Source organism: Wyeomyia smithii, chromosome 2 (assembly GCF_029784165.1).
Source record: "Wyeomyia smithii strain HCP4-BCI-WySm-NY-G18 chromosome 2, ASM2978416v1, whole genome shotgun sequence".
In the NCBI taxonomy this organism is placed as follows: Eukaryota; Metazoa; Arthropoda; class Insecta; order Diptera; family Culicidae; genus Wyeomyia; species Wyeomyia smithii.
The window spans coordinates 5,275,065-5,296,298 of NC_073695.1; the positions used below are offsets into that span (position 1 = coordinate 5,275,065).

Genomic DNA, 21,234 nt, shown 5'->3' on the forward strand with positions numbered 1-21,234 from the left:
AATTAAAGTTCGTTTTTGCTGGCTTCGTGGATTCAAAGCAATGCCTTGGTGCTACATTCCGATTCGGAACTTGACCTTCTGTTTTTTATACACAGACTTCGCAACCGACTGTTTAGTGTACAGAACAATTGTGGGGCTAGGCGCTACGATCCTACTTACACTAACAGTCTTTCCCGAGCCCAGACTCGAACCTACGATGACTGGCTTGTTGGGCTAGCATCGTAACTGGGAGAATCGTGGATTCATAATCTCCAAAATCATAATCTCCAAAAAGCGCATGCGTTCTAGAGATTTTTTTACAAAATGATATGATAAAATGATAGTGAATGAGACATAGAACACAACGAGAACGAATAGTAAATCTGTGTTGTGTGCCCAATAGAGGCTATACGAGTATGTGTAGTAGGGTGGCAGTAAAAATCAACTTTTTGAATTTCGCTTTTTGAAAGTGCTCAAAAGATTCGTCTTCTCGAAAAAACCTCCATGCCAAATTTCAGCTCAATCGAACCTTGGCAACACGTACCTCAAAGCGGTCAAAGATTCACTTTTTGGATCGATGAAAAAAAATGCACAAGTACATGAAATTCTCAATATCATTTTTTCTATGCCAAATAGCTTAGAAATGCACAAAACGTCGAGATCTGATGTTTGCTCGAAAACAAAAAAAATCGTAAAAATCGACATTCTGGGACTTGAAATTTTTGAGATAAAGAAGATTTCCAGCTCCCAAAAAATACTGTGAGCTAAAATTTAGCATGGTAACTTTTTTCAAGAAGACAAAACATTTGAGCCCTGTACTTCGAAAAGAAATTCGAAGGTCAAATTCTTATGGTGCTTCTGTGGTCGAATTCCGAAATATGTTCCTTTAAAAAGAAGAAAATTTCTTCATTGAAAGTATATGAAGCAATTTTCATCTCTTCGAAGATATGTGTGCTCGGAATTCGGCCGCTGATCTAAAGAAAAAATATTCTAAAATTTCATTTATTGAAATCATCATGATACTTGCTCACAAGTGCCTGATTTTTTTTTTTTTTTTTTTTTTTTTTTTTTTGTTATTAACTGGTAGACCATGAAAGACACTAGCCAAGGAGAAGGAGCTTGAGGTTGAAAAAATATACTATTTCAAACTACGCAACAGAAGGCTGCTTCAAGTGTCTATCGGTGCGAATGGAATCTTGTGAGTCCCAACTGGTGACTATACTTGGTTCTGGGTAGGAGGCTGCTGTACGGGAAATGATGTTACAAACAAACTTTTCTTCGGTGGCAGCTCTAGAAAATGATGTTTCCCACTGGCCCCGATGATTTTTTTGAAAATAATCGGTTTTTCCTATGATAAATCCAAAAAACGTGTCTAGTCATTTGATTTTCCATGAAACCTAATCCTTTTATATTTTTTTGCAGGTTCCTTAGGGTCCAAAAAACGAAGAAAAAACTTGTTTCGGTTTGTTAATCGTCAATTTATTTTCCTAAAATAAATATGTCCTTTGGAAAGGAGATTTTTCAAGTACATTTTGTCATTCAATCATCGAAAGTGGGTATTAAGTCTAATGCTACAACCAACTGGATACCGTCGAAAGATGGGAAATTTTATGGAGAAAAACTTTGCCATAGATTAAATGGCTGTAAAATAACGTGATTTTGGGTTATTCGTAATTTACTGTGGAATAAAATGTTGCATTTTAATGTTTTCCAACATAAAATGTTTTGTGTCACAGTAAACTTTTCGTGTCGCAGTAAATCACGAATAACTCAAGATCCCGTCGTTTTTGAGCCTCGCAATCTTCGGCAAGGTTTTCCCCCTTAAAATTTCCCATCTTTTTGTGATACTTAGTTGGTGATTCGGATTGATACCCACTTTTATCGATTTAATGACAAAATTTACTTGAAAAACCTTTTTTTTTTCAGAGGATAGATAATTTTTTTAAGAAATAAATTGACGATAAACAAACCAAAACAAATTTTCCCCTTATAGTTTGGGCCCTAAAGAATCTGCAAAAAATAAAAAAGGATCAGATTTAATGGAAAATTGAATAACTAGACATGTTTCTAGGATTTAACATAAGAAATATCGATTTTTTTTTTCAAAAAGGTCATCGGGGCCAGCACATTGTTTCCTATCATACGAAGGGTGAGCCCCCAGGATTCCAGACAATTTTCGGACGCCCTACTGTCTATGTCATGCAATAAACAACAATTCTATTGTTTGTTTTTTTTTTTGTGTTCAAAAGCCGTTCCTAACAATTATTCAGTATAATATTTCATGTACTTACAATTAATAAAACGAGGATCACACCTGAGCTGTCGTGTGATGTCATACGGTATCACTTGCAGAAAGTGAGTAGTATGTTAAACTATTTTATATATTTTTAATAGAAATTTATGACAACAAAAAACGGTATTCACTGCTAGACTCTCAGCTGGTCTCGATGTACGATGCTGGCCTAAGGAGCCAATTTTCGTAGGTTCAAGTCTTGGTTTGGCAGATACTGTTAGTTTCAGTAAGATCGTAGAGCGCTAGCCTCGCAATTGTCCTGTACACCGAACAGTTGTGATACGAACTACTAGAAAAATTCCATCAAATTTACCAGAAAAGCAGATGCTGACATTGAATTCTGTGACGCCAGATTCATACTTTTGATACCCCTAAGGCCTGGAGAATACAATCCTATTTTCCAGTTCGTGATATCTTGACTCAGCGGAACACTTGAAAATACATGATGCTGATCTATGACAGTACTTGTGCAGAAAAAAAACTTATGCAGGTAAAAATATTCGAATAGAAATATAGATTATATTGACGAGTGACTTTATCTTCAAGTTGACTCACAAAATTAAAATTCGAGTTATTAACGCTCACAAACTAGTGAGCAAGTCGTTGAGCTTTCTGTGCATTGGTTCTCGGAAAATGATTACCATCTTTTATTACTGGAATAGGCTTGATAAATTTCTTACAGAACAGAAATGTGTAGGACTCTTCCTGAGGAACAATCATTAAACAAAATTTTACTATCAGAACAACTTAGAAAGTTAAAGTAAAGTGGTTAAATAACATATGCATTGTACTCTTGCATAAATATTTTTTCGATCCTAATTTGAGGAAAAGATTAAGGTAAGTTTCCAAAATCAATTGAAAAATGTAAATAAATGTGGACGATAGCATTTTGCTCACTTGCTTCACTCCAACGATGACAGATAGGTTTTTGACCCTTCACCAATTTAAAAACACTTTTTTTAACACTCCAAGGTTTGTTGTTTATTTGGAATCTATCTTAGTTGGTGACTCCCTGACTAGAACTTGTTTTAGGCTGGTTTTTGGATCAACCAGAATAGCAGCAATCGCCTTTTGTATACCTAATACAGGTTAGTTTCTTCATCTTAGTTACATCTCATTCTTCAACAGGTAGCGTTAGTGATTATTGTGGTTCAAGCGGCAAGATTCGAGTATGCGATGAGATCAATTTCATACAAGTTTTGACAGAGATTGCCTGGAACTTTCCGGAAGTCCTGCTAAGTAGGCCGCCGTCTACGATAGCTATAAGATCTTATTTTCAATCCGTTTTTCGATGGGATATTGCACACCCAAAACGGTAACTACAACCGTTTACGAAGGTTCACAATAACCAAGTGTGTGAGCGTATTTTTCATGTACTAGTTGTACATCGAAATGAAAGAATGTGAATTTTACCGGAGGAACAACGTAACTTGTTCCGCTCGTTGTACAATAGAACAATTTAGTTGGGAGTGTTTAAAATAAGACCGCATGTTTGACGTAAATTTTAGATTGGTTAAAAATTCATAGTTTCAACTGAACACCTCAATTTGTGCTGCTACTTTTATCATCAAGCAAAGAGTCCTATCACTCAGTCCGCTGGATTTTTTACATCTATTTTCATGCCTTGGATTAAGTTTTTCTTCTATGTACGCATCCTTAAAACGGTTCGAAGCACGGATTTGTATCTTATACGTTTAAAAATATGGATTGTTTTGTTGCCTGTGGGCTCGATTTTCTGGATACTATTTTAGCCTAATTTCATCTGCAGGGCTTCCAGCGTTCTCTAGTGAACAAATCTCAAACTGAGAATCAATTCGACCATGGTTAACCCAAGAACTCAGCGTCGGAAACTTATCATCATCGTTCAGTTGGGCAAGGTCATGCTAATCCAGCCAGGCTGAATCATTCGTGCGTATCGTACCTCTGTTTGCAATGCATATAACCTTGAACCGGGGGCGACTCTGTATCACACGCGACCATGATTTATCGATTTTTGCTCGTCGCCTCCCTTCCATCCTCTGTCTGTACCCCTGCGTCATCATGAGTGATGACGATGATACAAAGGTTACTGATTGCCGCTGGAAGTTATCGATTCTCTATCGTTATTTTATGCACGGAAGGAAATGACCCGTTGGTTCTTCGCTGGGTAGTAAATGAAAGCGTGAGTGGACTTTACATGAGAGTGATGGAGTGGACCTGAATGCCACTAATAAAAGTGTTCTTTAATTTGCCACAGCAATTGTGTTTTGTATTCATAAATAGAAGACATTATAAAATGATTCTGTTTCTACAAATCATTGGCACGCAATTATCAATAGAAAAATATTTTCAATAGTTTTTCATTCATGAATAGGCATTAACAATCATTAGGAATATAAATTGTTGATACAGATAAAACGCAATTAATGTTTTTGAGCAATATAATCTGCCATACCACACAAATACAGTGGAAATAAAAATCAAGTACTAAACAGGGAAAGCAGATATGACGATGCAGAACAACAGCTAAAGAAAGCAGATCAAGAGATCTACACCTTAACTGATGCGTAGCAAAATATCACATAATTTTATACTGATTTTTTACTGTTTTGCGAGAAAAATTGACTATTTATTTTAGAACAGAATGTTATGTAACATTTATATTAACTAAAAATCGTGTACATGAAACCGTGCAAGTCATTTCAAACTCGTTTTGTCGCTGGTTAAAAATATCGTAAAGTAAGTCCCAGTGAAGCCGCCCTCGCTGCTCAAAGCGTGAGGCAGAGCAAAACAAAAATCGATAACGCCGACCCCGCTGCTCTGCAGTGTGAGTAGTTGAACGAGCTGCTATAAAACGGCACAGCAAGAAAAAGCGGCCATCTTGTGCAGTGTCTGCCTATTCGGTTGGCTCTGCTTTTCATTGCTTGCTTGGATGAATCAAACTGCTCTGGTTATCTTTTAATATCATATAGCAGAATGATTTTGAAGCTAAGATGAATGCAGATTTTGCTTATAGCAACGAGCGCTACCGGCTCACCACTTTTAACCATCGCTTTTCGTTGCACTGATTGAACGAAAAATCATTAATAAAGTTTCACGACATCGTAATTTTTATATTTCCACATAATGGGAGCAACCCAACTTCAAAGACGGTCAGATTTTTACAAAAAAAAAAAACATTTTTAGAAATCGAGTAAACCATATGACCAGAAAGATAAGAGTGATAAGCGAACAAGTATAGAAAAGCTTGTTCAGGAATTATCATGCGACCATATTTTTATGCCAAGAATGAATTCTGCGAAAAAATCGTAATGAAAAGTTTTTGTTTTTAAATTACATTGTTTGTATAACAACTTATTGCGATGCAAAAAAATTTAAATTATTTTATTTAAACCCTTACCGAGTGCACAATAAATTGTAATAGCGTCGATAAATGTTCGAGAAGCGCCGCGTCGCCTTTTCCCCGAAGCTACTCTCTACAGGGGATTCCCCCCGTGTGTAACGAGCTCTGCCGGCAGTAGTGGACAATCTGTGGGTAGAATAAAAAAAAGAGTTTGTCATTCCATGCAAATAAGTTAATCAACATTTCAAATAGGTCTAAATACACGACCGAATACGTTAATGAGCTGGTAGTGAACGCGTGGTAGGAATTCAATATCATTAGCGTGTTTCGACTAGCAAAACACTCATACACTTGCTTGAGGGGTAATGCAAATATTAAATTTTATAAATACTCTAATTCTCTCAACATGTTTGCACATAATATAAAAATATTCCATACTAATTTTAGATTTTTTTTTTTTGCAATACGCTCGATATCATTCTTTCAACACATACGAAAAATAAACAAATTTATACGCTTCCAAACAATCTAAATTGCGAGTTTTAACAAAAAAAAAGCACGATTAAACTTAAAATGGTAAATATCAAAATAATGTTTTTGGAGTTTGGTTCTGTTGGACCAATTCATCATCGAGAAATTCCCATTATCAATTTCTATTTAATATTCACAGAAGTTGCGATTTTTAAAAACTATTTTTTGCAAGGCTAGTGTAAATTAAATTCGAACAATAATTTACTAGTTTTGGTTGAAAAAGAAGATTATCACGAGCACTCAAGCAGATTTTACTTTCATGGCACCAAATTGGTCTAGGCGACGAACATTAGTGGAACTGATGGGATAATGATAATCTCTCAAATTTTCAGCAATATAGGAGGTCACAGTAATCCGTGTCTTCTTTGGACGTTTGTAAAAGGGAAACTCAATACATTGTACCCAGAAATTCGCTCGCAAGCAATGTATTTTTTTGTAAGAATCATACAAATCTTATGAAAACGCGATTCGATTGATTATAAAATATATGAAAATTCGTTTGAATTTGGCAGTCATAGAAACCCAAATCTTTAAATAGAACGTTCATGAGATGTAAGAGAAATTTGAATTTGCAATAAATTTACAGTATTAAAAAATTTCGCACGAGTTTTTGTGACCTTGCATACATCTAACAGCGATTGAAATCTTTTACAAAACAGTCACTCGAGGATGCCTTCAAGTTAACGAAGAGCCATTATTTGAATTAGAAATGCTTTATCGCAGATGCAACAATCAAATAAGACGTCTTCCGGCCCGATTCTCAGCTGTTCAATTAAGTTGATGAGCTCAAACATTGTGCAATTGATGGCATTGGATTGGTTTTTCAGACCGGGCAATTTCAAAAGCCCATAGCAAAAAACGGAACATAACAAATCAATTTGTTCAAAAACATTTCGGTTCTTGTCAGTGGTAGTAATTTGTTTCACAATCTTTTTTGGTGACTTGCAAAAATTAAACAACGATTAGAAGATACAAACGAGTGCGTGTGAATACCGGAAAACCAACACTCTTGTTAAAGGGCCTATAATAAACATTGCTGTTGACATCCACCATAAAAAAGTGCGTACCCAGCAGCAACCAGATCCAATTTAAAAAACTTTCTCTCCAGCTGCTTTTTGCAGAACTACCACATCAGCGAAGGTATCGCTCGTTTTTTTTTCTAAAGCAAAAATTCTTGCCGTACTCGAGCTTTTGCATAACACATTTGCCCTTTCCTGCCGCCGTCCGCCACCCGCTGTTGCAGCAGCTGAATAAATTAAACGTGTGGCCCCAACACCTTCTTATTCTTCGCCTGTCAGGCAGGCATGGGGCAACAATTCCAACAAGCCCCACATAATTGCTCTCTTTTTTTCCTCACTTGCCTAAAAGCCTAAAACGAGCGACGAAAAGGGCCGTATGAAAGAAAAAAGAAATAGTATGCACGAGAGACCTGCCATCGCAAAATGGTCAATTTTTTTTCGAGGATTATATTTCACCAAATTACCTGCGTGCAGCCCTCGTACCGTTCTGAGAGATCTGGTACAGCTTGCCAAGTGGTTTCCTCCGTATCGTCCCAGCAATGTTTTCGGCCAGCGAACGGAGAATTTCAGGAACACGGGATGTTTTTGACCAGGCAGTCACTTTTTCTTCCTCTCGCTTATCACGTAATGGACTCTCGGTTGAAATGTATTATATTTACACACACGATAGGACTGCGACGAAGACGTTTTAATATTGCGCACGAGACACGCTAGTCACTACGACTCTCCGATCTGCAGAGCGAATGTGAACGGCGAACAGGCAGAAAAGTGCAGAGAACCGCTGCTTGCTGAGGTCAACACGCAAAGGGAGAAACTTTATTTAACGAAAAATTTGACATTTTGCTTTGTGCTTACGCTCGTACACGTTACTTATTAACTGAGTAATTTTAACTTCGCTACGTACACGCTCGCAGAAGTTTTGCTAGCAAACTGTGTGAATTATAACCAATTTCAAACCAAATGTGAGCAAGCCCAAGCTAGGGGCAATAACCGGCAATCCGCGGGTGACGTTTTTTTGCTTGTACGTTTGTTATTGTTGCTGTTTTTCAAGCTGTAAAATCAAAACACGGCCAAAACCGAAATCTTTTAATGTCGGCAATAATATCAAAAGTGATTTTATATTGTTGTATTTAGGATTGGCACTCGCGATACTAGAGCTACCGATCGGATAACATTTGTTTTTCACGCTTCTGGATCCGGATTGCATCCAAGTTGAGACCGATCGAACATACATAAACCCGTCATAAGTTGAAAACAGACTGAAATCAGCTGATCGCAACTGTCTCGTGGATTGCCTTATTGATATATGGCGAATTATTCCCAATATTTGATATTACAAAGTTTTCAACGTTGCTCCCCTCAGTCTATATCACAACTCCTTGATGCCACATTTTCATCGGGGTGATATCAATGTGACAGATAGACGAGAAATATCAAAATATATCAACCGGTATCGCATAACATTACCGAAATATTTTTCATGAAAATAAATTTATCTAGCCCCTAGGACCCAAGCACAAAGGAAATGTTTGCGTTGCGTTGACGTTAATTTGACAGAAAATGTATGGGCTAGCTGTCAAATAGCCGCAAACCATTGCTTAAGCTTTTAATATAAGACACTGCTAACTAATATGATTAGTTAGAAGAATAGAATACGTTTTACAGGGGTCCAATTTTAAAAACCGAAAACATCAAGAGAGTCGAAAATTGTTCACTGTCAAACGTTTCAAACTCAGTCAGTTTCCAACCGATATTCTACATTCTTACAGCAACTATTTATGCACCCATCTAGTGGCAGAAAATTGAAATTTGATTATTCCAACTATTGTAGTATTGAAAGTTATCAAGCCTTATCGAAACGCAGATTTCGACCTTTGATTGGTCATTTAATGCTTGCTTTTTCTAACACGATCGACAAAATATACCTAGTAAATCGGGTACTCTTTGTGCTATATGTATTATTCATTCCAAGACTGTACTGGTCACAAACGGACGTTGGGTGCTGGTCGTGGTGAAAAAAAAAGGAGCCGGGTTTCAATTTCTGGCCGGTCGCGCTGGACGCGTTGGTGCTTAAGGTTCAAGGCACCGTCAGTAACTAGACGACAATGATGATTGCTCGCCAATGTTTTGGTTAGCCACGTGTATTAGCTTTTAATTACTTTTTCGCATTAAGGTTTTCTTAATGTGATGCTTATGCGGTGGAGAATGTAGATGCTTGTAAAGTTCATCGACTGCATACAATAAATTGTAGAACAACATGTCAAAAGGATCTATCTGCTTTGATCGATTTTTTCATCGATCGGTTTCTTTCAACCGCCACGGCTTATTAAACACGTTTCATGATATGTCCTTTACACCATTTGATAGCGGAGAATCTAATCTAGCTTTTTAAATAAAAACCACGTTGGGAATAGTTACTTAAGCTTAACCATTAAACAAATGAAAAGCTAATCAAGAAAATCGATGAAAGTAGATAGATCCTCTTGACATGTTGCTCTACAATTGGCTCAAATCAAATAATTTCGACATTAAATCCGAGGGGTAAGACAGTGAGTTAATTTGAGGTTTTCCGAGTTTTTCTGAGAAAACCTGAAAAATAAAGAGCAAATCTGAGTAACTCTCGTGTCTCTGATTATCCATCCTTAATTTTTTTTCCCACCGCAAATATACACATGACTGTTGCTCGGTCCCACCGTTCATATATATTACTTGCTCTCAAGGTAATCAAAGATGTGAATCATCTGAGAATTTTGGAGTAATATTGAGTAAATTAGAGTAACTCCCGTGTACGAGAGTAACTCAGATAAAAGTGGGAAACTTTGAGTTTTTCTGAGAAAACGTGAATAATAAAGAGCAAATCTGAGAAACTCTCGTGTCTGTGAAAACCCATCCTTAAACCTTTTCCCCACCGCGAATATACATATTAATGTTACTCGGTCTCACCGCTCATATAATTGTCTTGTTCTCAAGGTAATCGAAGATGTGAATCATCTGGAAATTTCGGAGTAATATTGAGTAAAATAGAGTTACTCTCAAGCATAAGAGCAACTCAGATGAAAGCTGCCTCGCCCCTCGATTAAATCAAACATTTCCTTTCCTACAATGAACAGACTTTCATTAAAAATTGACATCGGTGACACTGAAGGTCGTTTCAACATGAAACTGTGAAAGTGCCATTTTTGCCATTTTTGTTTGCAGTGTCGAAAATTGGCAGCACTGATTAAGATTATGTCGAATTTCGCATTAGTAAAGAGGTTTCTGTTATTGCAAATTTCCGCTGAAACGCGAATTACAGACAACTTGCAAGCAAAATGCAAACAACTTGTACGTCAGATTTATCGTATACCAGCATACGAGTGTGAACGCGATAGACTGTATAGATACGATTAACGAAGGCATTCTGTCGCGTTCGCTCTAGTTGACTGGTATACGACCAATCTGGCGTGCACGTTATCTGCATTTTGCTTGCAAGTTGTCTGTAATTCGCGTTTCAGATGCAATCAGCAATAATAAAATTAGGCATTAAGCTAAAAGTCTGTGCGAAATTTTCGACAAACAATTATCTTTGACCAAATTTTTATCTGTCAAAAAGTGACAAATATTTGATGCTTGGTCACAGAGTGTAATACAGGTTTTGAACGAGGACAGCCAATTTAGCCAATAGATGCAATGTGAAGTTAGGCTACCAAAAATTCTAAGTAAACCTTGAGGCAACACACTATTGATATACTGCGAAATATTTCGAAAATCCAATATTACGAAGTATTTATCGTTGCATTTTTGGGCACTCCTCTATTTATATTATAGCTCATAAACGTTATAAAATCGCTAAAGGGTTGTCAATTGACAGATAAACAATAAATATCAAAATATATCTACTGATATCGAGTAATATTATCGAAATATTTTACAAGGAAATAAAGGTGTCTAGCCCCTAGGAGTAAACTCTATTAAACGGAGTTGATAAACTCAGAAGTCATGCATTTTCAGGTTCTTCAATAAATAATTGTGAACTCAAAAATAGCGAAATGGCTCTTCAATTAATAATTGTGAACTCAAGAATAGTTATTTATAACTACAAAAAATAGACCAAGATTTATGTAAAAGTTAAAATGTTTCACTTGTCACAGCCCTATTTTAAAATTTTCGTGTAACCACAGCTGAATCAGTTTCGTTCAATTTTATGCGCGTTTTATGCTTTAAAATATCTAATGTCATGTCCTTGCGTTTGTTGTGCTTTCACTTCGCTACCGTCCGTCCGTGTTTATATTTTTGCATTCCGAAACTAATTGGGTTTAGTTCAGTGAAATAAATTCTCATTAAAACTGTTAGGCTAAATTAATAAAAGCTTACGACGGTGCATGAAAATGTCTTTCTTTGGAAACACGACTTCTACTGGACTGGGACAAACAAGCACTCCGGCAAAACGTAAGAAAAAACAGTTTGTTTTACTCTTGTCAGGTTAGGTTTTGTGTTATCAGTCATAAAAAGCGGCATTTTAGGCAACTTGAAACATGTTTATTTCCATTTTTTTCTAGAAAATTGATTACACATATTAACTATAATATTTACAAAATGTACAGCTCATGTTTACTATTTTTTAGACTATAATGCCTTAAAAATGTTTAGTTTTGCGCCGAATTAATCCCGCCACTATTGTGCCAATTAATCAATTAGAAAAGATTAGCCTAGTTACAATAAACATGATAGTTTTCAATGTAAAAGAGTTTGGTCGGGATAATCTTCGATCTCCCGCTCTCTGGAGTAATTCCTTGAATGACTGCGAGATCGACGTCTGCTTTGCCTTCGAGGACTTTCAAAAGTTTGTTGGCTTTCTATATTCTGGAAACCTTTCCTGTAAAGCAAATAGACGAGATATGTGTTTCGTAAAATTCCAAAACCAACAAATAATCGCTTACCTTTTGTAACACATGTAACCAAACATGCCAAGAAGAAAGAAAACGAGAACCGAAGTTATCGTCACCGTGATGTAGATGTAGAACATTTGTATCTTGTCCGAGAGCATATCGGAGCTGGATGAAGATTTGCTTCTCCACATGTCTGAGGAAGAAATGTTGGTGTTTCTGTTTGATAGTTTGGCTACCTTTTTTTTTCTTACCGATGTAGTTTGTTTTCTCATCGATGTGTGAATTATCCGGTGGGGTGGGTGTAGTGGTGCTAGTAGTTGTAGTAGTACTGGTAGTATACGAGAACGAAAATGTCGACCGCGTCGGTGGCCCGGGAAAAACTATTTGTCCCTTGTCACTGAGAAATCGATGGCCAGATTTGATGTACATGATTCTGGTGGTTAACAGTTAACGTTAAATGATTTGTTAAGGTTCATAATCAGATAAAATCTAGCAGACAAGCAAACAGAAATAGAGACTGATAGTTTCAGAAAATTACCAATCAAGTGGAGCTTAGATTGCCACTCAGTATAGCGAAATCATCCATCACAGCAACTCAGGATCATAAAAAGTTGATAAGCTGGATTTATTTCCGTGGTTCTCCGAGCTTTCAAGCTTTCCAATATACTAAAGTGGATAATCCAATCGACAAGCGTTTTCACGTGACTTCCGTACGGCGTTTAGTATCACGTGCCACGGTTGCTAATTCTATTGACACCCTGCAGACAGACCGCACATCAGGAAATGGTTATTCTCCCGGTTCCCGACCGAACGTCTTTTCGCTTGCCAACACTATCACCGACTGAAACCGTCCCGGATTTGCAGTCGGCAGCAGTTCTTTCTGCGATTTGTTTTGATATGTCATTTTTAATTCAATTATGGTACATACAGTTCAGGCCGAGTTTGTTTTATTGTTCTTATCTGCTTTACTAGGTTTATTCTATGCGTTAACCAAATCCACAACAGAGAGAGAAAGCTCAATAAACAATCGGAAGCGTTTGCCATATTTTAATTCTACTGCATTATATTCTGTTTCGTGTGACTCGAACTGTATTATTTTTTTAGTATGTTCCCTATGGCTGCTGGTCACTTGTTAACTAACAGGTTTACGCGATATTAATATTATTACCACAACATCTCTGCCGAAGAAAAATGACGAAAGCAAAGCCGATTAGCTGTGTCACAAAATCATACTGCTGAAAGAAGGACACCGGCCAAATGTTTCACTGATTCAATTGCTGTAAATTTCCCGGTTTATTACTTTCGACATTTCTCTTTCCGCTAGGCTAGAGTGACCTGCCGCCACTAAGTTAGTAATCGAATTAGGAATCGAGCACCGTTGGGTTGGGCTACTTTGGAACACTAAAATTATTAGGTTCCATCTTCAAATTTATATGATTGTCGGAGCGTGAAGATGTGCTTTGAAAAAGATCGAGTGAGCGAAGCGCTTAAGACAAATAATTTTACGTCTAAAGTTGCCCCACATGTCATCAAAATCCCGGCACGGTGCCGCCTGTTAGTAAAATTTACACAAGAAGGCCTAGTCTAGGTGTGTTTTGTCTTGGTCACAAAGGTGACCAAGCATAAGGTGCAATAATCTATACATGACATGACAATCAGTGCTTATGACGATTTCTTTCATAAACATGTGGACACCGGATAAAGGTGGTAAATTTTCCTTTGTTGGAACGCGCGCAGCAAAACTTTTTAAGTGTTTTCTAGCATTACTAGCTGATAGGAAAAAAATGACGCCTATCGATTCTTTACTACTTATTTCAGCCGGCTTTGGAAACTTTTCCTTCAATGCACAGACCTCAACGCCGGCATTTGGAGCGAATGCCACCAGTTCGGCAGCGTTGCCATTCGGTGGCCAAGCTAATACCAGCACTAATACCGCTTTTGGAGGCTTCGGAACAGCGGCGACGGCTGCCCCGGCAGTCGCCAGTACATCAGCGTTTAGCTTTGGTACCAACACGGCCACAGCAACCCCGGCGTTTGGTTTTGGAACGACCGTATCAACAGCTGCTCCAACCGCGTTCGGTGGTTTTGGAACAGCAACTACTTCAGCATCTACTGGATTTGGAGGATTTGGTGCCACAACAACCACAAGCGGTGAGTGATTTACTATCATGGTAGCTGTCATAAAAATACAATTTTATATTACAGCACCCGCTTTCGGTGGTTTCGGTGGATTCGGGACGACAGCGACTAGCTCGGCCCCTTCGCTGTTTGGTCAGACAAACACAAACACCGGCGGCACTGGTTTTGGTGGCTTTGGAACTTCCTCTTTTGGCACTGGCAGCGCTTTCGGTCAACAACAAGCGGTCAACACTGCTGGCGGATTGGGTTTCGGTCAGAGCTTTCAACAGCAGCAGCAACAACAACCGCCGGCTCTAACACCAGAAGAAGCATTTGCACAGTCGATTTTCAATGTGTCCATTTTCGGTGATGAACGCGATACCGTACTTGCCAAATGGAATTACCTGCAAGCCATGCTCGGTACGGGGAAAGCATTTTATTCGCACCACAATGCTCCGGTGGACATAACACCGGGAAACTATTTGTGTCGTTTCAAAACGATGGGTTATACAAAGTTGCCAGGGAAAGATAATAAGGTGGGTCTAGTGGGATTAACGGTTAACAAAACGGCCGGTCAAATAGAAGATCAGCAGCCACAGTTGATTGCAAGTTTGAATCAAGTTCTCGGCAATAAACCGAATTTTGCAATTAACATTGACAGCGTGAAACCAGTTGGGGACGCTAAATCGCAAGTAATCCTCTACATCGAAGAAAAAGCTATGAATTCCAATGAAACCAAAAGAATACTAGCTACTGAGGTGGCCAACTATTTCAATCAACCAACACCCAAACAACAGCTAACTTCACTAGGGGTTGAAAGCATTGTCGCGTTAGTTCTCCCCGAAGAGGATCAACTCAAGGAATACCTAGACAACCCACCGAAGGGAATAGACCCACGCATGTGGCAACAGGCAAAGATCGACAATCCGGACCCGAAACGATTCATTCCGGCACCGATGATCGGTTTTCAAGAACTCAAGTGGCGCATTAAGTGCCAGGATACTGAAACGGACATTCACGTATCCTACCTTGCGAAGGAGGAAAAAGAAATAGAGCAGCTGAAGCAAAGACACACTAACACAACCGCTAAAATAATGGAGCACCGGCGAAAATTTGCCGAGCTCAGCCATCGGATACTGAAGATTATCGTCAAACAGGAGAGCACTCGAAAAATGGGATTAACACTGTCACCTGAGGAGGAAATCATACGCAGCAAGTTGGAGAACATGCACGCTTTGGTTTCTACTCCGACACAGTTCAAGGGCAAATTGAGCGAGTTACTTTCGCAGATGAGAATGCAACGCAACCAGTGGGCCCATGCTGGAGGAGCCAACGAATACACGTTGGATAAAGGTAGACCTTAAATCTTCTTTGCTTATAATTCCCATAACAAGCTTCGTAATCTTTCTAGAATCTTCAGAAGAAATGAAAAGCTTCCTTACTATGCAACAGAAAGCGATGGCATTTCTGGTGGAGACTGTCAATAAAGACCTGAAAGACCTCAAGGTGATTTCGGATGGAATGTCTCGACTGATACAGAGCTAGGCTGGTACGTGAAGGTAGGTCTGTTTGTTTAAATTAAAAAGCGAGAAAATTAAGTAAAATACATATGGCTTCGAAGAAGACATAGGTTCGTTTTTAAACACAAAAAGCTAACCTAAAATGATGTTATGATATGGCTGACAGTCCACGATCGGATATCCCGGCATGGTGTAGCGTGGTGAGATGTAGTAGGTTGTTCTTTCCATAGCGACGAAACGGTTTTGCGGCCAGCCGTACATTCCTGAAAAGAACGTTAGTGTCATATTATATTTTTCTAACTGGATACAGGATACTTATTTTACCGGAGCTTAAAACAGGCACTTTAGGAATATAACTAGTATTGTTTTCACCACTATCATCTTTTTTCGCCGGTTCCTGTTTGGCTTCCTCCTCTTCTTCGTCGTCCGTTTTCTCATAGATGCTTTTCGGTTTCTCCAAACACTTCAAAGCGTGCACATTGGCTACTTTCTTCCTTCCGCAGCGGCAAGTGTCCAGTAGCGTCTTGAACATTTGCTTGGACAGAAAATACGACTCCCCATGACCGTCATACTCGCGTAAATTTACTTTCTGACCTTTCTGTTGCTGGATCTCCTTCAAGCGTTGGTTGTTTTTCTTGAGATTCATATACTCTGTTACTTCCGGTTGGGTAATGAAACCCCACTTTTTTGGATACTCTCGGCGGACCTTGTTCTCCAATTCGATCTGCTCTCGGCTGTTGAGGATCCAAAAACATTTACCAGGTTAATTGTTATTCTATATTCCGATTTTTTTTTATGAATATTCTCACATTTTACCATCCCGAACTATCGGTTCCATGCTACTCAGTGGAATTCGATCTGGTAAAGCACGTTCTCCACCAGGTTTTTTGACTGATTTCATTTTCTATTCAATTGTAAACAACAGCACGTGTTGAAGAAGTGAAGCTCTGAAGATAGAAGAACCTCAAAAGTATTATTAGTTACAACTCAATGATATTAAACTCTATTTTGTTGAATTTTGGATCTGCTTCTAATTACACCAAACGTACGAGGTAGACTGAATCTTCAACAAACCTATCATCCAGTCGTTCGACGAAGATTAAGCCGAAAAGATTCTTCGGTACCGTGCTGGATCGAAATCCGTACACCTAAGCACATGATAATCTTCGACGGTCAATATAAAATCAAGAAATCACATATTGCTTTAAACTGACATGTTTAGTTATAGGTCTACTTATATTTTATCACTATTTTCCAGCAAAATGATTAAAATCACTGCGAAACTCGAAAAAATCATGTTTAAATAGAACATGTTTTGAATCGAAATCCGTACACAGGTTTTTGTCTGAATCGAAACCCGTACACTTTTGAATCGAAATCCGCACACACGCGATATAGACTGGATCAAAGTCCATACAACAATAAACTAAACTCCGTATAGATGAAGAAACACAAAAATGAACATTTTTTATTTATAATTTATCTTTTAATTACCGAAAAAGTATATTTGAGGATCAACTGGCTCCTAAAGTTTCACACGGTTTTCAAATTTTTGATATCAGCTGAAATAGTGCAATTTTCGTAGCGTTTCGTAGTAACCGGAACGCCGGAACCTCTCGAAGCTTCCCGGTACGACTTTCCCTTGCGCACCTCAGTCACAGCTCGTTAAAAATTGTTTGCCGTATATTTATACTTGTTTCCTTCCATTATATGCTGAAAACAAGATGAAAGTTCAACAATATATGCATGATACACACGCTGTACGGATTTCGATTCAAGCGAATAAAAAGAATCAAAATCCGTACGGCACAGTTTTTGTTGAATAAATACAACTTATATTATTTATTAGGCAATATACAGTTCGAAAATGACAAAGACTTACCTTTTCCATCAATTTTTAAAAGATTCACAGAGTAAAACACTTATATCCCACTTGAAAATCGTTTTTATCTGAAGAACGTTTCCTTAGTAAATTCTCTAACGATACAACGAAATGACAACTGAAACCGATACACGATTGATTTTTCATTTTTAATATTTTTATTTCATGGCCTACTGGCGCATAGTTTAATTTAACAGAAGGCCAACAACTCAACGGATATGTACATGTAACTATCATATGAATTTTCACTTTTATAATGCTTGAAACTGAAGGAAAACATCAAGGTGTACGGATTTATATACTGTACGGGTTTCGATCCAGCACGGTAAACAACATTTTGCATAGCAACACCAACAGTTTACACCGGTATCCCACTGTTTATGCTGGTCTTCATTGAACAAACGACGATCCGTTTGTTCCTGGTTTTTATTTATTAGGTACCTTCCAGAAGTAACGAGAAATGCTTTTGAAATGGGTTAAAATTTATTGTGAAAACGTTTTATGCTCTGTTAATATTAATTGGGGTTTACCAAGTTCTCGAAATGAACGAAACTTTTTTTTTCAACCTCGTTTTTTAGTTTAATTGGAACAAGATATGTATATCAATCAATTTCTTCAATTATAACTTGTACTTATCCGATCAAAATGACTAAATAAAGTCACCATAATCATGGTAGATTCTCATTCTTCTACTATATAAAAATGGAATTCCGTAACACTTGATCTTATTGGTATTACTCCCCCCGTCTCTGAGGTGTACAGTAATCATCATCATTTTGAACCGTTCTAAATCCAAAAAAAGCGGTGACACGCACGGTTTTTTTTATACGAAAATGTCGTTGATGTTCAGAAAAGACATTTGAGGAAAAATAATCTATTTATCTGATTATATCTGATCTGATCTGATTACTAAAACTTGAGATATTCTTTACAAAACTACGTAAAACATGCAAAATTATTACTTATTATACTCAATTCGTTTCAAAATCAAAAATCAAAGCGATGACATGTGATTTTTTTTTTTACTAAAATGTTCGTTGATGTTCAGGCAAGACAATTGAGAAAAACAACAAGTATTCGATAACTAAAACTCGGGATATTATTCACAAAACAACGTAAAACATGCAAAATCATTCCAAAATAAAATGCTCGATGACTTTTAGGAAAGGGGCCATCCACATACCACGTGGACAGATTTTTAACGATTTTGATCCTCCCCTCCCCCTCCGTGGACAACTGCCCATATAAATTCTAAAAAAAATGTATGGACCGTGGACATTAGCCAACCTCCCCCCCCCCCCCCCCATAGCTGTCCACGTGGTATGTGGATGGCCCCAAAGGTATTTGAGAAAAAATAATAGGTATCTGATTATCTAAATTGAAATATTTTTCACGAAACCACGTGATGATTTTTTTTGGCTTAATTTGTATCTAAATCAGAATTCAAAAAGTCGACAATATATTTCACTCTCACGCTCACTTCACTTTTTGAGACCTATTCCCGATTCCACCTCAAGTGAGGTGACAAAAATTACCTTCGTGAAGTGAGATTGTCAGTGTACAGTGGTTCCGTTTTCTAAGAAGGGCGGTTATAAATTTTGTTTTCCTATGTCTTGATTCAAAACGTCAATCCAAGTGTATTTTTTGATGCTGAATTCGAAAATCACATCTATTTTGATGTATGTTCTATAGGTTTGTGGTCAAGAGATTTTTTAAAAGTACTGGTATATTTTACTAACATTGTCTTTATTACTTTTTCTTAACTATGCAATTTCTCAAACTTCCATTGTTCGTTGCTATTAATTCCATGACTGTATACATATAAAAGAAATGTGTTTCTCGATGTGTATTTGAGAATTTAGGAACTATTCTGTCCACAACATTTATTTGATATGGCAAAATACATGTTGAGGACAATGACCTGTAATGTAATTCACAAAATTTCATAACAAGTGATGAAACAAGTTCTTTTTAAGCTGACCACGAAAAGAACTGTTCTCTCCTTGGTGGTGATAGTGATAGCATAGTTCGAAAATAAAAGATTGATCTGCTCTACCCGCTCTGCCTCACTCAACCGTGTGACATATCTTATTTAGCAACTGCTTTTTGTTCTCGTAGATTACTTCCAGTGAACTATTGGAGCTTACTATTCATCTAGTTTCAAGTTATAATAATATAGATAGATAGATTCTAAAATTTCCATAGCGTAAGTGTATAGATTCTAAAAGCTTCTCATAAATCCTACCAGACTTTTCAGCTCAAATTTTTAAGATATGCATTTTGGGAAATATACATCTAAGCAATGAACCTAGAAAGTGAAGTTGACGTCAAACAGTATTCGTCGAAAAGGGGTTGCAAAATATTACCGCAGAAGAAAACACTCAAAAACAAAACAAAAACGAAGAAGATATCCCAAAAATCACCAATTTGTATTCAAACCAGTCGGAAGGTCTCGGTAGCCAAATTGTGTTTTGGACATATGAACCAAACCTAACGAACATTTAGATGCATTGCGCTTGCGTATATTCGCTTAAGAACATTAAGCCGTATGAATAAAAGAAGTTACTCTGCACGGGATGAGTAAAGCAAACGCTTTGATTCATACAGCTTATTGTTGAATTGACATATGAAAATACATTGGTGATATCTATTTATATCAAAATGTACCTATTTTACCGTTGGCTCAGTCGTTAACAACACAATACAACATTCTTCAAACCACTAGAAAAAGCTCCGCATTTCTTGTTTTTGGACCTCCATATCAAAAAACCACTTTGGAATACTTAAATTCACTGAAAAGGGCTGAAATCGCACTTTACCTAATAACATACTTTTCACAGCTGTTGTGAAAGTGAAAACTATGCGCACTTCCAAGCCCCACAGTTAACAATTCCTTCGTAATACAATGAAATAATTGATGCCATTTTCAGCTTCAGACTACGGAAATGCCAAGAGGTGAAGTAATACCAAAATTATGGAATTTGATTTTTGACTCTATGACCTATGGGGGAACCAGTGGAGTGAAATTGAGAATAGGACAAGTGAAATGTGGGAGTTTCCCAGCTCAAAAATTTCTAAGTCCCGCAATGTCGATTGAGCTGAAATTTTGTATGAGGACATTTTTCGACAAGAGGATACTTTTGAGCCCTACCGCTTAACGAAAGGTAAATTTTTGCGCGCAGCTCAAAACTTTGTAAGTCGATTTTTCAAGAAAAAAAAAAAGATTCGCGTCAAAGAACAACTTGTAGAGTAGACTTCAATGATTAATTGTTTAACAACAAAACCAATGTTTATCACAAATTTCAGAGAGAAAATTGCAGTTTAGTTCTCAAAAAACATTTGTTCTTTTCTAAGTGCTTCTTATTCTCTCTAATTTGATGTTTTTAAGAAATTGTTTATTACGAAATTTTCTCAGCTTTCCAACAGAATTGAGCTAGCTATCATACTTCTTGAGCTAGACCTTGTTAAAGGCAAACATAACCGAAAACTGAAAAAAGTGAATAACTCTGCAGTGGTTAATCTTTGGCCAGATACGTAGAAGGATTTTTTCATCGTATAGTAGTACTCTACTACCCCTTGAAGGGTTTTAAGTCAGCTCTCTAACACCCTGTATAAACGTTGTTTGAATCATACGTGAGATTATATATAAAAGGTAACAAAAATCTTGTTCAGCGATGAAATCTGTGAAGACCAAATGCTAAA

The 21,234-nt window shown here is 37.4% G+C and overlaps 4 protein-coding genes across 5 annotated transcripts in view; 1 reads left to right on the forward strand and 3 right to left on the reverse strand.

Annotated features, from left to right (window-relative positions):
• The window catches only part of LOC129723337 (mitoferrin), a 29,604-nt gene extending 21,688 nt beyond the window's left edge, over positions 1–7,916 (reverse strand). The window contains exons 1-2 of the mRNA XM_055677516.1: positions 7,609–7,916; positions 5,652–5,780 (exon numbers count right to left, since the gene is read on the reverse strand). The gene's annotated coding sequence lies outside the window, so the exon portion shown is untranslated. The remainder of the gene's footprint in view (positions 1–5,651; positions 5,781–7,608) is intronic.
• Positions 7,917–11,363: 3,447 nt separating this feature from the next.
• Positions 11,364–15,755, forward strand: LOC129721323 (probable nucleoporin Nup54). The gene is made up of 4 exons (XM_055673762.1): positions 11,364–11,572; positions 13,831–14,163; positions 14,218–15,483; positions 15,542–15,755. Exons 1-4 carry the CDS (start codon positions 11,506–11,508, stop codon positions 15,673–15,675), a joined length of 1,800 nt encoding a protein of 599 aa, XP_055529737.1. The 5' UTR covers positions 11,364–11,505; the 3' UTR covers positions 15,676–15,755.
• Positions 11,641–13,252, reverse strand: LOC129721325 (uncharacterized). The gene is made up of 4 exons (XM_055673765.1): positions 12,551–13,252; positions 12,264–12,445; positions 12,064–12,205; positions 11,641–11,999 (listed from the first exon to the last, which is right to left on the reverse strand). The coding sequence occupies exons 2-4, from the start codon at positions 12,439–12,441 to the stop codon at positions 11,858–11,860; spliced, it is 462 nt and encodes a 153-aa protein (XP_055529740.1). The 5' UTR covers positions 12,442–12,445; positions 12,551–13,252; the 3' UTR covers positions 11,641–11,857.
• On the reverse strand, positions 15,680–17,237 carry LOC129721324 (uncharacterized). 2 transcript variants are annotated; one of them, XM_055673764.1, is made up of 4 exons: positions 17,145–17,237; positions 16,460–16,597; positions 15,975–16,384; positions 15,680–15,913 (listed from the first exon to the last, which is right to left on the reverse strand). In XM_055673764.1, exons 2-4 carry the CDS (start codon positions 16,549–16,551, stop codon positions 15,783–15,785), a joined length of 633 nt encoding a protein of 210 aa, XP_055529739.1. In that variant the 5' UTR covers positions 16,552–16,597; positions 17,145–17,237; the 3' UTR covers positions 15,680–15,782. The 2 variants fall into 2 exon arrangements, with proteins under 2 accessions (XP_055529739.1, XP_055529738.1); XM_055673763.1 differs by lacking the exon at positions 17,145–17,237 and having other exon boundaries at positions 16,460–16,690.
• Positions 17,238–21,234: the final 3,997 nt, after the last annotated feature.